Below are 18381 nucleotides of genomic sequence, written 5' to 3'. Positions count from 1 at the left end.
CCAGTGATCACTGTTGTGTCGGGGAAATGTGTCATACTCAAATAATACTCAACCAGCTGTTGGAGTTTACATGTTATAATGTTTAAGTCTGGTTTCTTTCTGGTAAAGATTCAAAGTTGACCAAATGTATAGATTTGACTGATAATGTAAATTATGTGATGGACAAACTGGTATAGAGACCACTGCACTGATTCCTGGTGATAAATGAACTGGACACTTTGAAGGCTAAAAGAAAACGACCAAATCAACAGCGACCTTTATTTTTAATGCTGTAGACTATTTCACATGTACATGTTGTTATGACATGGGGACCATATCGCGATATGAGACTGCGGTCTCCTTGTGTTTAAGATTAGTGGGCATTCATCAGCAATTTAGCATAGATTTGGACGTTAATACAACGAACTATTTGAATGGCATCTTATATTGTATGCAACGTTTTCTCTGATAATCAGAGTGAACATTTTAATTCTTTCATAATTACTAATCCATACGTACACAGCAGACAATCGCAAACTGAAACTATAGAATGTTAAAACTCAATGACATCGGTGCTGGTATCACGCAAAAGTTTTTATCATAACTGGTAACATTGGGTGTAGCCTTTATGGCCTTGTGTCCAAATGCATACCTCTAGAGCAATCACTGGCAGACTCAAAATAATTAAATTAAACGTGTTAAATGTTTGCACTGGTATTTAATTTCAAGTAATTAGAGAGAGGGAGCAGCAATATATAAAACCAAATGGATCGTCTTTGATCAAGAAATCCTGCGAGCTTTCACTGTGAGTGCCCCTCTGTTCCCCAGTGAAGATGTCACAGACATGGGATCCACGTCCACTGGAAACTGGCATTTGTGAACAAAAGTATTTATGGCGGTGCCATTCTCAGCACACTAAGGACAAAAGTGAAGAAAATCAAGAAATAGACCGTGGCCTTCAACACAGCATAGAGTAAAGTCAATACGAATGTGTCTCTAAACAACTCACCTTTTCTGCACGGACCTCTATGAGATTGTTTGAAGTGGTGATCACAACATCCTCCAGAGAAAATTCACTGACATCTACTGTGAACTGATAAATGTCCCCAATAGACTGGATCTTTCCCGTGGGATGAGTGTGACCTGGTTGTAAAAGCCTTGAATAAAAGCCTATTTGAACAGCATAACTTCATAACGATAAAAAATAGTTTGGACCAAAAATACATGAAAACACATCTGCAATTCTGACTGACCTGCACATTTCTGTTGATCATTGGGTACAGGTGTGGACAATCCTAACTCTCGAGGGAAGATATCTTCACTGTTCTCCATTGAGGCCTGAGCGTGTACGAAGCAGAGGAGGTTGGTTTCACGTGCTGTACTTTACCAGTCCCATGTGTTCTCTAGGAAGGCTCTTTGCATTTCTCCCCTGCTATTCTTTTATACTGTCAGCTAGAGGAATTCTTGACTAGTGTGTGTGAGCAAGGGTGTGTAAATGTTAGGTCAGAGAACAGTGTGCTATATTTGTCTGAAGGGAGAGTGCAAGAATTGAAAGATGAACGCTGTAACATCCAACACTGCAAACTCATCCATGCACCCACCTTCAGTTAGTCCTGCACTACTTGTCGCTCTGCATTTCTGTACGTCATTAAATGGAAGCCGAGGATAAAAAGCAAACAGAACTATAAAAAAGGGTAATAAAGATGATGTAATATAAGAAAGGGGAATTTAGCACAGACACAGAAGCCTATGAATGAGTCGTGATGAGTCTACAGTTGTGTGGAGCTGTGACATTCCTAGCTATTATGGTAGTCACCATCTGACTTTGTCTCTTACCAACTGGAGTATGACTGTCAGACCCAACCCACTAGACTTGTATTCAACACTGATTTTATTGGTACAGTAACATACAATATTTATTTTAAATGTGCCAGGTCAGTGTCTTTCAATAAATATGCAATACAATAAATATTAAATACAACTGAAAATAAAACATTGTAAGACTACTTGTGGACAAAGTGTAAAAAAAATTACAACAATAGGAAAGGAACACTTAGAGTTGGATTGTACAGACAAAATAAAATAGTTAGCTAACAAAAATGGAGGAGTGTATTGATATGATAAGTTGCCCTGAGCACAATAAATCAAAATAAAATTCCTAAAATTGCAAAATGACTCTTCTATTTATAAGTTATTGCAAAGCCTCGTTAAGGTTGAGAAATCTATGTTGGAATGGTTTGTTCCCGTTTCTCCCTGTTTTCGCGTAAGACTTCCAGTTTAGAAAAATACAACACAGAACAGTTTCAGGTCTCTCTTTTTCCTTTTTAAGGCTGTTTTCCAATCTGTCATTATGTTTACATGTCTGATAATATAAAACATTATGTACATATGATACATACTTTTTAATTAATTTTCTTGGCATAAAGTACTTCAAGGTGTATAATCTCAGTCTTTTCTGAGTGGCCAGGGCAGGGTCCTCTTCAGTCACACCGTATATTTAGATAGCCAAGTCTGAGTAAATAATCCTGGTCATAGCTCAGTCATATCCTGCCCCACCAACTCTTTTCCCCGTATTCAGTGTGCCTGTAAAAATGTGCGGTCAGTGCAGTCTGATTCTGGGGAATCACATTATTGGGTCACACTGCAAACACACTCAGTGTGCTTGTCTGGTCCTTCAGACCAAGGATGCTGTAGGCAATTCTTTTCATGTGACCTGGTAGCCTCACTCCAATGTTCCTGATGTCCCTAAGAAGGAGAAGACAGACTATTACCATACATGTCATTATTTCATTCATATTAGGTTTCTATATGACCAAACGAAGAACGAATACATGAATGTAAGAATCACCTAACATTGCTAGCAAAAGTCAAAATAAAATGAAAACATTAAAAAGAAGAGCGCAAAGCCATGTTTAAGCTAAGGGATTTATAATCAAGCAGAGCACAAATGTCCCGTTGAGTTGGGGCGCGGCCCAGAGGAATGGTGTGAATGAAATAGGCAGGAGATGAGAGTATAGTATTGCCACATTCAGAAATACCAGATGACAAATGTCCGAGGCAGATCTGAATACCCTCTCTGTGTTTCCCCTAAATAGCTGTGTGCCAGCTATGCTAATGCACTGTGACAATGTTGCATCTGGGCCATGTGTCCGTCAACATGTGTGCACTTACTCAGGCCTCATGGCTAGCACCTGCTCCATGCTGGTGATTCCTGCACAGGCAAAGCTTTCATTGTACTGGCTCATCTTGATGGACTCCAGCCACTCCGACACCGACCGGAACATAGTGCCGTCACAGCCACTGGTGCTGGGAAGTCGAATGGACACTCTAGGGGAGGACCACCAAGGAACTAGACGAGTCATCGACCATCCACTCATCAACACATTCCAATAATATCTTTCATCTCTATTTCGCTTTGTAATCTGGCGAAGGACGCAGCAGGTTCATTCTCAACATACCGTGGGTCAAAGTCAGCGATGGTTTTTAAAGACTCGGGGCTTTGGAGCAGCTTGTCCAAGATGTTGACAATGTCTGGGAAGCGGGGTCGTTTGGAGCGATCCTGTAGCCAGCACTGCAACATCAGCTGGTACACCGTGGACGGACAGTCCATCGGGGCGGGCAGCCGGAAGGCTTCGTTGATGGCCTTCATCACCTGAGGAAGTGAGGTAGAGGCCGAGTTAGACTGTTTTCACCATCCCATGATGTTTCACCCTCGGGAGCATGCGTCGCCGTTATTTCTGAGGGAACGCCGACAGCTTTATGTGGCGCGTTGCGTGAGACCTCTGCCTTTTGTCAAAGCGTCCTTCGACACCACACATACAGACTCCAAAGGCAACCGAGTACCGACATCTCGTGCGTTTACCTCATGATTGCTCATGTCCCAGTATGGCCGTTCTCCAAAGGCCATGACCTCCCACATGACAATGCCAAAGCTCCACACGTCGCTGGCCGATGTGAACTTCCTGTAGGCGATGGCTTCGGGAGCTGTCCACCGGATGGGGATTTTCCCTCCCTGGCATGGACACAGCATGTTAATGGGACTGAAGACAAAGGCCACCATGGGTGTTCGAACTGCTAGTCATTTTTTGTTGTTGTCGCACATCAGGAAGTTCATAGTATTAACTGTGCAGAGAGAGGAATATCTGATCTTTGTCAGTGGGACTCACGCTGGTGGTGTAGGTGCCTTCCGGGTCGTCCTCCAGCACTCGAGAAAGGCCAAAGTCAGACACTTTGCACTCCAGGTGGCTGTTGACCAGAACGTTCCTGGCAGCGAGATCGCGATGGACGTAGTTCATGTCCGACAGGTACTTCATACCCGCGGCGATGCCATGCAGCATGCCCACCAGCTGGTACGAAGCTATCTCCCCATCATGGTCCTGAATGACACACCGGAGACGTTCCCAAAATGAGTGCTTCTTCTTTGAACGTCTACGCAGTCGGATAACGTTCGCTGACAACATATCTTCTTTGTCATCAAACGTAAACATGGACCTACCCTTAGATAGTTATCAAACGTCAACATGGACCTACCCTTAGATAGTTATCAAACGTAAACATGGACGTACCCGTAGATAGTTATCCAGAGCTCCATTCTCCATGTACTCTGTCACAATCATGGCGTGTTTAACTGGTGAGCAAGATAAAAGAAAAATCACAAATCAATAGAGGAAATGGGAGAGGCTTCTTGATAACATCCACGGCTAACACTGCACTAACTGGAGGTTGATGAGCATACAGTGCGTGTCATTGAGGAGGGACTCACATTTGGTGACCACTCCCTCCAGACGGATGATGTTCTGATGGGAGAACTGGCCCATGATGCTGGCTTCACTCAGGAAGTCCTGCCTCTGCTTCTCCGTGTATCCTGGCTTTAAAGTCTTGATGGCAACTGCCACCTCCTTCCGCCCCGGGACCTTCAGGACTCCCCAGAACACCTCTCCAAACTCTCCTGAGGCAGACAGGTGAAGACAGGTGAACACCAACATCCGCTTACTCCTGGAGATAAGCAGCCAATCCCGTTTAGTAAACGGTATCATAGAGTTCACTCATACCTGCTCCAATGACCTTCTGTTTGGTGATGTGACTAGGTTGAATCTCACTGGCAAACTTCAGGACGGCTATGTTGGGGTCCTCGTACATGTGCGGATCAACGTAAGTCTTCAGAGGCTTCAGCTGATCTGAGGAGGTAATAGTGGAATCATGTTTATATAGTTTTATTAGAAACGAGGGACACTGGCATGCTCTTGTGGATTCTACGGAATTAGACCTTGGTCTAACACAATGTGCGATTCATGTTCAGCCTCCATGGGTATTGTAGTCTTTACCTGCATTGGAAAAGTACGGGTCCTCAGGTCCACCTCTCCCATGGGAAATCAATCTCCTGTGAGGACCATCAGAATAGTAACTTTTAGATTTTTACAATGTAAAAAAAAAAAAAAAAGAAAGTTGAACCGGGTCATGAACTATTCCAAATGTACGTCCTTCAGTTGGTATGTTATCTTTGCAGGCAGCACATGTGGTGCCAGGGTTTATCTAGGGACAGACAGGCAGGAGAAGGACTATGACGAGTAGTGTTTTTGTCTCACCGTCTGTGCAGCAGTAGAACCACCACAACGATAAGCAGCATGACCCCTCCTCCGATGACGGCTCCCACAGCCCACGTGGAGTTGTTCTGGATCTGAGACTCCGCTGAAAGGACAGGAAGACGGCTATTAGTTTGGAACACAAACTGCCAATTAAAGAGCTCGACCAATAGACACTCGATCCCCTCTTTGTTTGTTGTTTGATAGGACACTTACGTAGAGCCAGTGTGCGGAACTCATGCTCCATGCTGTAGCTGCCAGGGTGGCCGTCAGGACTTAAGGCCTGGACCCGGAATATGTAGGTAGTACCAGGGGAGAGGTCCCCGATGTGGGCCGAGTTTTTGTCCAGAACTAGGACTGTGTACGTGGTGACGTCGCGCTCACTCTCATCCTCCTGCATGGGGCAGAGAGAGAGAGGGGGGGGGGGGGTACTGAGAGGAGATTCACATGGAAGAAAGAACGAAAACACAACAAAAGAAACAAAGGGAAAGAAAACAAAGGAAGTTCTTGTGTCTCGTACCTTCCTGCGGAACATGAGTTCATAGCGGTGGTTGATATGAGCTGGAGCTCGACGCGAGAGAGCCCAGGACAGAGACAGGCTGGTGGGGCCACGCTCATCCAAGTGGATGGATGTCACTCTGGGGGGATCTGGGGGGAAAGAGGAAGGATGAAAGGAAGAAGTAGAGGATACCAGTAAGACAATCAAACATCCTGTTCGACGGTTGTTGTCGTTTTGTTTCGTTTTAGACACGGTCATGCTTGGACAGAGTCGAGACAGGGGGACCACGGTGGCCACCTTTGAGCTGACCCTCACCTGTGTAGTGCAGGGCAGTGGTGATGCTGCTACTGGGCGTCTCACTGCCGTACTGAGACACCCCGCTCTGGGCGTCCACGGTGAAGGTGTAGTTCAGGTGGGGCTCCAGCCCGCTGGCGGTCACCACGGTGTCCTCCAGGCCGGCCGCGCCCGGCTTGAAGCGCACCGCCTCCCCACAGGGCACGCAAAGGGCCCCGTCGCAGTGCTCGCACACCACGCTGTAGGTGATGTCGCTGCGGCCGCCCGTCACCAGCGGGGGCGCCCAGGAGAGCTGCAGACGCCCGTCTGCCGACAGGGTGGTGGAGGACAGGTCACGAGGGGCACTGGGGAGTGCTGGGGGGGGAGGAGGAAGCAGACATGAGTGGAGTCGTCACACACGAGCCGCATTTTCAAAACTGCCACTACGGCTAAGGCGTCATTGTGAAGAAGATCCGGTTGTGCAACTGCATCAGTTGGAAGAACCTGCTTCCTAAGGCCAGTTAAGTCTACGCTCAGCTCAAGGGGGGACATGTTTGTCGTTGCGAGATGAAAGGGAGGCTTACCGGAACAGGCTGATGTAGGTGGGTCAGAGGGGGAGCGGTAGAAGCCGTCCTTACACGGACACAGGAGGGCGCCGGGGGAGGAGGCCTTGGTGTTGGCAGGACAGATCTCGCACGACTCATTGGACGCCGCCGGCTTAAAGGAGCCTTGTGTGCACGCTACGGGAGACAAGTGCGTGCGAATCAGTCATGGTACACACACACACAAAGTTAAGAGCTCTAAATTGTGAAATGAGATACCGTTTCTACAATCAAACTGCCTGTCACCCGGGCTTGGCAGGAGCCCCTTCTGGTTAACCCCGTCAGAACAAAACTGAAGGCACGGAATGGGGGTTTTCCTTCAGATTTGCCTCCACTTGTTCTAGCTGCCTTCAGTCCTCTACTCAAGTCGCACTGACAGAGTAAACCGGATGACACTAAGTCCCCCCCGGATAATCCTTCAACCATTCCCTTTTTGAAGTCTCGTTTGAACACAATATCTGCGGTTAAACTTGTGCATACTGAAGGTGTTTCGTTTGACTTCTGAATATACAGGAGAGAAAAGAAATCCCCCTTTCAGGGCCAGGGGTTAACGAGTGCGTGGCGGACAGAAACGGGGATGCTGCGCCGAGCCTCTCCTTCCCTCCTTCCTTCCTCTCTTCCTGTGATCGCTAGGAATGACAGCATACCAGGATGGAGCGGGGGGAAGTCTGGAGGAAGAAGGGCCGCTGAAGGGAGCCTGAGACTGTGCTGATGGAGTCCGAACACACACACATCCATCAGGGGGATGAGTGAGGGGGACTGTTGACTTAAAGAACACGGGAGAAGGGGGTTCTTTTGAGAGATTGTTTTTCCCTCCATTCATTTCCTATATCCCTCGGGGTCAGGCTTTCATGTGACCTGTGTATTGGTGGCCGGGGGGGGGGTGGGGGTGGGGGAGAGGAGAGCCTGTGATGGACATCAGGGATCGGCTTCTTACTTAACCAGCACGGCAGACGGACCCCTGTGTTACAAGAATCCCTACAATAGGTGAATGGGAGTGGGCCTGAGCATGAGTAGAGGGGATTTCGGTGAATAGATGGGTGGATGGGGGATGGGTAAAGGTCCCCAGTGCCAACAGAAGTTCTCCCTGGGGAGTCACTTGGGGTGTGTGGGGGTGGCTCGGGGTCTCTCGCATAAGAAAAGGGGGCCTGCCTTTTTCATCTTGAGCTGAAGCAGCAGGGCCTCTGTCACGTACCCACCGCCCCTCTGTTCCTATTCATCCATTGTTGCTGAGATTGGACAGAGTGGTGCCCTAAATATGTTGAATTTGGTTGAATTAAGAACCGTAGGACGTTAGAATAGTGGCATGTGCTCGGCATTCGTCAATGACAGGGAAGGTCATTTTTGGAGAGAAAGAACATTCCAGATGTTTGAATTTCTTTGAAGAGCTTTGGCCGAAAAACTGCTGTTTTGTGGGACCGTTGCAGTTTGATTGCGGTGGATCATTACACTGTACTACGCAAAATCATTTTGTTTATTTGATTTTGGGCGACGTTGCGTTATTTGTGCTACGTTTCATTTAAAAAAACGTTGGTTATCACTCTGGTCCTGGTTGAGAACGCGTTTGAAGAATTGCCTCGTAGAGGTCTTCTGATTAAAGACTTATGAAAGGACTTATGTGTGCACCAATGCGTCGGTTAATTGAATCTGTTTTCTGCTCTCTATGTCGATCCATTGTTCTAATGAGTGGGAACATGGATTAGGGAGCTTGTTGCGTGTGTTAACGACCGGATGAAAGAGCAAAGAAGAGCAAAGCAGGGGATGTCATTGGCTAACAGCTGGCCTGTGGGTCTACTAATCCTCTTGACTAAATTACACCAGCACACCCAACTAAGCAGCCACGCACCTAACAAACCTCATACGCCAACTGTCGACCTCCTGCCCTTGCTCTCTCCTTCTCACGAACAACCTGCTTATTTGTGTCACTCTACATTCCTCCTCAACTCTTTGTTCCCAGCACATTTGAACCTAGACTGAAATCTTAGACATCTAGCAGCTCAGACGTGTTGGGATTTGAAAACCAAAGTGGATATGGGATGGATGTCAATGACTGTATATTTTTTTAAGTGTTTAATCAACAGAACTGAGTTCTTCCAGAACAGGAAGGGTAGTGGGCTCTTTTACTGAAATGAAAAGGTGTAGCCACAATGTTTCATGTGAAATCTATAAATTAGGTTCTAAGACGCGCATTTCTTTTAGGGTCTAAGTAATGAATTCATTTAAAATAGTCAATGCATTTCTTCTTTTATAACAAGTTGTAACATTTAAAAAGGTGACAAAACATGTTTCCTGTATCCTGATAACATGGTCATCTTGGAGTTTGGAATTTGACTTTTTCCGGTCATTAATATTTCCCTCTTCCTGCCGAATGGCCTGCAGTCTTCCGTTTCAGGTGCAGATATATTCCTACGTCTGGGACCTCTCGAACATTCCAGAGTTTAACTATCTCATTTTTTGAAGTGCCCTAATCTTTTAAAACTGGAATTATTTTAAAAGACTCCAAATAATGTTTTTGTAGGTGACAGCCCAAGAGAAGTCATTGGGTTAGAGTCCAGCTTTGAACTCATTCTACCACCCAAGGTGACCAGAATCACTAGTAGCTCAACAAGGGAACCTATAGTCATAAACCACATTCTGACTCAGAATACCCCGAGATAGGCGTGTCGGCACTATCCCTGTAATCTGCGGTTTTGGCACCCATGGCAACGGATGCACACAAACAGCTGTGTGGAGAAGACACACCGCTCAGGTAGTCTTCTGCTGGCACATTCACACGACTCTCCTTAGTCAATCAGTGACTGGAGGTGACGTGAGGGTGAAAGAATGCCTTGTAGAAATCCCCACAGCTCAACTAGCAGACATGTCTGTTCCTCCCTTTCAATCTCTCCTTCCCCTCTCTCCACCCACGTTTCCTCCAGATAGTTCAACATACCACACCCCGGAATACCAAAGACAGGGCAACTTCCATACAAACAAAGTGAGCAAACGGACCGATATATGTTACTGTACACAGAGCCAAAGTGTTTCGCAGTAGACTCGAGTGTAAGTCTTAGATGTACACTCACCTATCTATCTACATTTCACACACTCTGTGTCCTCCCCCCGCCCCATTCTTACCGCTGAGAGACAGACAGTGGAAAGAGTGTATTGTCCAACAGGAACAGGTAAGATGATTCATTCACAGACATATTTACTTCAAACCTATAAAAGGTCACTACTGTATATATATATACAGTTTACAGCCTGTATACAAAACCTGTGGGTTGGTAGGACTTCTGTCATAAAGTCCGCTCAATTAAAACAAAACCAACAAAAAATTCCAAATCCCTTTTCATGTCATCCTAAAAGACAAGAAAAGTCCTACTTTTCTTGACTTACTTCCCAACAGAAATGAGCAGCTCGTCTCTGGTGAGACGTGTGAAATAACAGAAGGGTACCACAATTAACATTCCTTTGCAGTCATTTCTCAAACATAGCCCACATAGTGGTTATGGGCTCGATCAATGCTTGTCTAAATACTGCTGCCTTTAAAAACAAACAATCGTCAACAAAAGCAAAGAAGGGGGGGGGGGGGGTTTTAAGGTCTTACCTCGGCAGGAATCTCCGATGGCTTCATAGCCGCCGAGGCATTGGCACTGGCCCACGGGCACCACCCACTCTCCTTTAGCTGTGCAGTAAATGCGTGGGGAGCCCTGGCTGATGGCATGCTCCACACATGCTCCCTCCACCTCCCTCAAAGCATCGGCCACCGTCTCTGGGAAGGCCGCCAGGTTCCGCACAGTGGCCGGGCACATCTTGTAGTACACCCTCACAGAGAGCAGTGCCACACAAGCCCCCATGTCTTGGAAGGCCAGATAGAAGCCCTTCCTGGAAAGAGGCCCCACCGTCCTGGTCTCCAGGTTGATCTTCAGGTCCCTCCCCCGGGTGATCTCGTCCGGGGCGATGGTGGCCACTTTGCGGAACTGGCCCTTCCGGAAGGCGGTGCCCACGTCGGCGTCGGCCTCGGAGAGGAACAAGTTGATCGTCTCTTTGCAGGACAGCGAGGCGCCATCGAAGGTGTTGCAGTCCCGCACGACAAAGCGGAGCTCCACTGAGACTCTGGTGGCCCCTGGCCGGCGCTGGATGAATGTGGTACGCAGCCAATTGTCCTGGTCACCAGCGTCTATGTTACACACGCTGTAGGTGTAGAGAAGGGAGCCATTCACCACTGTCTGGACTATCTCCCACTGCAAGACAGAGAAGGGGCGGGTGGGAAGAGAAGAGTTTAGAGGGCAGGGGTCGCTGTCAGTCAGACACAGGAATAAAGAGAGAGGCCTTGCTTTCACAGAATTAGAGGAGGGTTGGGGGACTTTGTTCTTGTTAAGGACCAGTTGTCTGAATTGTTAAGACAACTCCTTGCATGTGTAGGGAGAAGCCCATGAACGGCACAAGCTGCCGTGCTACTTTGCACATGAGGTGGGGAATTGGTCTGGACATGTGCTGTGCGCACAACGTGTGTGGTTTCCACAAACAGACGCTTTGGGATGTGGCACGGTGAATATGAGAGACAGACATTCATCTTCTAGAACAAATAAGCTACTGCTGTGGAATACCAACCAACACGATGCCAGTTAAATGAGTTTTATGAGCTCATGGCAAAAACATGAGTGTAATATTGGCTGTAATTATGGACTTTTAGGAGAGGGAAGAGATGGAAACGCTTGCCTGGTAGAAACATTTAAAAGCCTCCATTAATTAAATGAGGGCCTTTTAAAAGAATAACCATCATGAATTCATTTAACACCTCAGCTGGCCACCATCTATGGATGTTTTACTGGTCCTTTAATTTCGAACTCAAATCTAGTTACTGAGAAAGATAAATAAAATACACAAGTAGATTGAAGAGAGTGGCGCTTAATGGCATGTAAAGTATTTAATGTATCGTCTTTTTGTTAGAAATGGTTGTGGAAGTTGGATGAGAATGGACAAACATCAGAAAACAAGCTACAATGAGAAACTCTGGATGTGTGAACGTGAGTTTTCCACGAGGAGAGTAGTCACAAAACTGGACCTAACCACGTCTTGTTGCTTATTTTAGTCAGGTGGCCACAGAACTATAGATAGAGGAAAGGTTCTCCCACATAACCACCCTGCTTTCCTTTCTCTTCAGCTCATGTTCTGTCTTGATTGATCCTCCCAAGTTTATATCTCAGCTCACCCTCTCTCTACACATATATTAAAAAAAAACACAACATCTAGCCTTGTGTGGACTCTGTAGGAATGATAACAACCTGTTGAGCGTTCACTTTTAGAGAATGCACTCCTGTTCTGTGAATTTCGATGCAACTCAAAACCTAACACTGTAATGACATCCACAGTTGCGTTATGAAAGGGTTGCTTTAAAACAAGAGCAGCCCAGCTTTGCCAAAAGTTCTTTAGCTGCCACTCATTCCATCGTTCCCAGAAAGCTATTCAAATCGAAGGAGCAAGCAGAAAGAAGGCCTTCACAACTCTTCTTCATAAGCACACACATTATGGTCCAATTCAAATGTAACACATATGCACTATTTGTACATTGTTTTGATGAAACATCTGATAAATGAATAGAATTTACATATTTGTCCATGTAAATACTTGCAAATGTGACTTTCATTTTATATTTGGGATAGGTCTACATCTACACTGCTCTGTAGTGTATTGCCGAAGAAAGATATTCTCAATTCAAATCAGCAGGACTGGAATTCGTACAATGTCTCAGTGTGGTATAAATACTTACCCCCTCCTCATATGGCATGGTCAACCAGCCCAGCTCACTTCCTGAGGCTTTCATGTCCAGAAGAACTTCTACAGACAGAAACATACATATTCATATTTAAGTTCAAGTGTCGCAAGAACGTCATTACAGAAATGAAGCCTAACTTGATCCACAGGGGGATTGTGAACAGGGTGACAGTGTCCAACACGCCAGGTCACAACATGAACAGGGTGACAGTGTCCAACACGCCAGGTCACAACATGAACAGGGTGACAGTGTCCAACACGCCAGGTCACAACAGCCTTATGGGGGGCACATGCCTTCCCCTAACGTTTAAATCAAGCGTGTCCGTATGTGTGAAAGTTTCATTCACCATGACCTCTGCATTTTAGGAGTCAGTTTAATGATGGCTGAGAAAAGCGGGGGTAGTGACAAAGCATTGAACATGAAACTTCTGGATTAAATACTCATACGAAGCTGTGGCTAGATAAATTATAAGCCCACACATTATCTCTTCCCTTTAACAATACACAACTATTCAAATGTACAGTCTGGGACATTATTCTGTAGTTCTGTTTGTTGTTTTCAGTTTGATTTTCCAAATGAACAAACCTACCCTAGTTGCTTAATTTTGCCCCTTTTCAGACTTTTATGAATTGTAAAGGTTTAGAATGTTACAACTAAATTATATTCTGTTGTGATAAAGGATGTGCTAAATGTCTTCATAATGTAGCCGAATGCTGGTGTTATAGCTTTCATATAAATAATACAATATATATAATAGTGTACATTTCAGCATATCTTCATTACATCTTTATTCTAGCCTATATTTAACAGTTTAACTATTTAAAATAATTCTAATGACATAACCACCAACAAATTATCAGAAAATGTTTTGGCTAAAGTAAAACTATAATTTAAACATCAACTAGCCTAACTAAAACATTAAAAGCAGCTACAACTCTTCCACACATTTTAACGTATCTTGAGCGCAAGCCTTGATGAGTTATAATCGTGAAATAAAATAGAAGACTACTTACGTTCTTTTGATTGTAGACTAATAAATACAAGGTTCATGAATATGTACAAAAACAAGGAATAAAAATGTGCACGACGGGAATCCATTTTCTTATCTTTTAGCTCCTCCGTCTCAGTCACTGGTGGTAGTACCTCAAAAACTTGAGTGTGGCTGGCTACTCTACTCTCGACCGTTCTCTAGAAAGTCCATTGAGAAACAGGTGGCGTCATGAGCTCCGCCTGGAATGCTGGCCCATTCCAAATATGGTATGCTGGAGGGGTGTGGTCTAGGCTGTCGGACTGCAGCCTACCTGTTCAAAACGAATGTGTATTGATGTAAATCATTGTAAGCTTTGTGAACGGGGACACACGAGAACCGATTTCCTCCGTTATTCTCTTTAAATACTTGTATGTCGAATAAAAAAATCGGCACATGCTAATTCATCATAAATATATCTGCAAAAAAAGTATTTAAATGTATTCCAAACAAAAGAACAATAAAAAACATATTTTCTGACTGTGTTGGATGAAATGCAACAGAATAATTCAAATGTCACTAGCCTAATTGAAAACATTGATAAGCCTAGCTTTTACAACTGGATTTGCAAGGAACCCATCTCAATTAAATTACAATGATTTACAACTGGGTCTTATACAGTATGCTAGGCCTACTTCCAAAACATCTGTCACATTCAACAAAAGCATTTAATTGTGTGGTAAAGTAGCATATCATAAATGAGGAAGTTGAGGACCGTTGCTCATTCTAACTGTCTTCCACAATGTCTTACCTAAGACAAGTTTTTCCCACGCCAGGAAAGGGAGGGGTCAAGTAGGGGGGTGGACGGGTATGAATATATGACTACTAATGAGACAGTTTTCATAAAGAACCTCACAATTTGGGTATGAATATGTGAATACAAAAAAGCCTGGACAATGGCATCACCTAGCAACTCTTATCTGAAGGAATGTCAGAGTCAAGTCCTAATTGTCGAGAGGCGTGTACTTGGACAGAACTCATGAGAGCTCCTTGAAATGACAGCCGAACACAACCAGTGGCCCGGACAAAGACACCGAAAAATCAACAGCAGACACGTACATTGTCTTGTCTAATGTTACCATACACGGACATTAATCATACAACAGAGAGAGTGAAAGTTGTTGGTTAAAAATGGATTAACGAGTTAAGTGCACGTTGGAGTGTGTTGGCTTTGGACTGTTGTTGAAGAAAGCAGATAACATTAACTAATGCAGAAAAACTCCCTTACTGGCTGCGTTGGTTTCTTTTTAGGATATTTGTAGATACCATTACTCAATTTGTCATCATTGATCATCATCTTTGAATTATATACCAGCTTTGCTAAAGGCAATATGTAATAATAATTTCAGGAATGAGTCAAGTGGGCCTCATTTGTTTTTGTGTAAATCCCAACTGGGATTGTCATCTTTGTCAAAACCGAGTTGTCTGATCACCACGTGATCGTTCTCTTCAAACCTGTCTGAGGTTATCTTTAGAGTAGACCCAGTAACATTAGATTGACCATTATATGTTTGAAGTTAGCAAACACTTTCATCTCAAGGAAGTTCCATGGACACTTATAAGGATTAAACACTCTTCTCTGTACAGCCTTGAGAGACGCTGAAGTAAAGTGAGGTGTTATGTGTTTCAAGAATGTTAATGCTCAGTAAAATCCGAGAGTGGTTTCTGTTGTCAGTCGTTTCACATAGGTGTCAAAGGTTAACACCCTTTCTGGCGCACAAGTATGCAAATGCTTTCATTACAATACAGGCTTCTTTATCCACCTATGGAGCATGCGTCCTGCTGTAGAGTAGATTGAAGGCCCGCCCACACCACCCCCCCTTTACTGGTCCTCCGCTTCATAGGGGTCTGCCCACACAAAAGCACTTCACACTGGGGGCCAGGTCTGCATTTTGAGGGTCACTGAGCAGCGGCAGCATCGACACCACGTCATTCAGGCTCTGTCACCCCCACTCCCCCACTTTTCTTGCACCTCTTGTGGTATCAGCAAACAGAGAGGAGGAGCACTACTGTGAGCTCTGGGGAGTTTTTGTGTAATGCCGACATCAAATGGGCCTAGCGTTTTCTCCAATTCTCACGGTTAGGGCACCTGTAATGGATGATCAATGATAACAATTTCTAGAAGTGTTCACATTTGTTTTCATCATCAAAATGGATTGTTAAAAACATATTTTTAGGACTGTGTTAAAACGAGTCTAAGTTCAAAGTCGTATGCATGATGTGTTTATGTTTTTAGTTTTGTGATTAGTCTCCGATTCTCTTTGTCTTGTCTTCTTCGTGTCAAACTTCTTCATGTAAAACTTTTACAGAAATTACAAAACAGAAATAGCTTTCACATTTATATTTTATGTTTACAAATCATTTTGAAATTTGAACAGTTACCATAGCCTTCACATTTAGTCATGTCACATAAAAAAAATCACAACTTTGTGACTTCACGTTGCTAAGACACAGGCCTACAACATTACTAAATACTCCATACTGTGATCTGTAACATGGTGAACATTCCATAAGGTTCTCTTTCACAACCTTTTGGGATTCTCACACTGAAACCTTAGTCCGCGGCCACCCATAAAACACTACCTCTATCAAAAGGAATTTGGGCGGGCGTCTGGTGTAACACAGGACCCATGTTTTTGGTGGAAGAACAAAAGAATGAGGAACAAAATGAACCTGTTCAGACACGTTTTCACTTCAGGGAGATAAGTAATGTGACAATGCACCGGAGTGACTCAAAACATTGTTTTTCATGCTCTGAAAGGTCTTCCTTATCGCATCATGTTTTGAATATTGCTCATCACAAACTTGAACTGCTGCCCTATCACTCATTGTTATCACTGTGTATTGATAGGAAACTACATTTTAAAAGCCTGGGTGACTACATGAGGGATTTATTTTTGTAACTAGACTTTGTTGTAGAGGAATTTTAGAGTACTATTCTGTCAAGTCAAAAAGGAAATGTTTTTTTTAAGCAAAAGCCGATATTTATTTAAAAAAAAATGTTGTTACTGACACTATAGCAGAATATTCTGTATCAGTTACTTCCAAATACTTCCTTAAGGATGAAATGAAGGTTGTGTATTGGGGTTTGTGTCTCACTCCCACAGCGACAGGCTTGTCTGGTAATATATGCAGGAGTGGGGAAAGACTGAGCTATAAAAAAGAGAAATGTCATCAAGTAATGTGTTGTGGTAAATGTGATGCGTGTTGGCAAAGGGGCTCCAATAAAGATGACAGTACACATTTATGTGCGTTGCTTTGTGTGCTCAGCTTGACCAAGTCTGCCCCGGAGCCTGCCTAAACAAAGGGAAGGAAGGAAGCGAGGGGCTGAGGAGAATGCCTGGGCCAGGGGGCTGATATCACACACTGTGGCCCTCCTGCTTGCATCTAGCAGAGCTTGCCAGGCCTCACAAGTTAGGTTTTGCGACAGCAACAGCTGGGCTAGCAGGCTCTGCATGGGCCCATTGACACACACACACACACATTCTTACAGACACATGCATATTCACACTTTCACGCGCACACACACACTCAGGAAGTTGTGCCTTGTTTCGCGTTTACATTTCACAGTGGATGGTCTACTTGGGAGGGCTCTGTGGTTTGGTCAGGCCTTACAGCTGCATGTGAGGGTGTGCGTGCGTTTGCTAGGTTGCTTTGTTGGTCTAGGAGCATGCATGTACGTTTAGTGTGTGGGGGGTGGCTGAGGCTGAGGTGAGAGGTGTACAACATACATGTAAAAGAACATACATATTTTGCCTTCTGAAAGAAAAACAAAAAAACAATGTCACTGCCACTGTCAGACAAAACACATCTACCTGCTGTGGTCCTACTTAGAAAGCAGTAATGCATCTGTCCCCAATTCTTATCTGCCATGACATCTGTGTGTAAACATACTTAGAGACCAGAAGGTGTAACTAACACTGTGGTCTTCAACAATAGTGCACCTGCTTTCTATGAGGTGGGTCTGAGGGTGAGTGATGATGCAGCCAGCTAATCAATGCTGCACAAACAGGGTTGTGATAACAACAAATGGGCAATCTGGCTCAATTTAAAGGAAAAAAAACACCTTTCCTCACAGATAATGCTAAGAAGCCAACTTTTAACAGTGTGTCTGTGTGTATCGATATGAGGCCTAAATCTATATTTTAAAATATTGTGTAAAAAAAAGAAATTAAGTACAGTGTAGCCTACAATTCATTAACACAATGGCAAATAATGAAAATGTTCATGACCGGCCGAAAGAGAGGGACCCACCACAGGGGGGCAGTCAAGGGTAAGCACGGAGAGGTAGCTGACCCATGGGTTGTCGGACCTGACGACCAGCTCAAAATTAGTCTATTCTGCAAGGTTCAACGGATAGATCAATAAAATGTAACATAATTTAAAATAAACTGTTTGATTACAAAAACGTTAGACTGTAAAAACGAATAAAATAATGTGATAACTCAATGACAGGCTACAGTACTGTACACAAGCTGCGAAGATAAACCAAATAAATTCTACATTGACTTTCATCAATTAATTTTGTTCCCAAAAAACGAATCAGGGTAGTACAGGTCTGTTTATCTCAATCGGTTCTAGGCCTACCTGTAGGCTACTATAGATCAATGACTCAAATATTTTAAAATCGACAACTGCGTGCTTTTTACTACAAATGA

At 44.3% G+C, this 18381-nt stretch overlaps 1 protein-coding gene and 1 long non-coding RNA gene across 2 annotated transcripts; both read right to left on the bottom strand.

Moving 5' to 3' along the window:
• Positions 1-340: 340 nt before the first annotated feature.
• On the bottom strand, positions 341-1406 carry LOC124471475. Its single transcript, XR_006956545.1, has 3 exons — positions 1233-1406; positions 989-1122; positions 341-894 (listed from the first exon to the last, which is right to left on the bottom strand). It is a non-coding gene; the product is annotated as an uncharacterized LOC124471475 (long non-coding RNA).
• A 452-nt stretch (positions 1407-1858) lies between these two features.
• Positions 1859-13893, bottom strand: epha2a (eph receptor A2 a). Its single transcript, XM_047025621.1, has 17 exons — positions 13710-13893; positions 12691-12758; positions 10525-11161; positions 6918-7073; positions 6376-6708; positions 6082-6209; positions 5778-5955; positions 5565-5667; positions 5304-5359; positions 5031-5156; positions 4742-4927; positions 4545-4606; positions 4146-4355; positions 3842-3991; positions 3438-3631; positions 3151-3306; positions 1859-2724 (listed from the first exon to the last, which is right to left on the bottom strand). Exons 1-17 carry the CDS (start codon positions 13792-13794, stop codon positions 2616-2618), a joined length of 2937 nt encoding a protein of 978 aa, XP_046881577.1. The 5' UTR covers positions 13795-13893; the 3' UTR covers positions 1859-2615.
• Between the last annotated feature and the right edge of the window lie 4488 nt (positions 13894-18381).

This window comes from Hypomesus transpacificus, chromosome 9, assembly GCF_021917145.1.
Source record: "Hypomesus transpacificus isolate Combined female chromosome 9, fHypTra1, whole genome shotgun sequence".
Classification (NCBI taxonomy): Eukaryota; Metazoa; Chordata; class Actinopteri; order Osmeriformes; family Osmeridae; genus Hypomesus; species Hypomesus transpacificus.
This window is presented reverse-complemented; position numbering and strand designations above follow the sequence as displayed.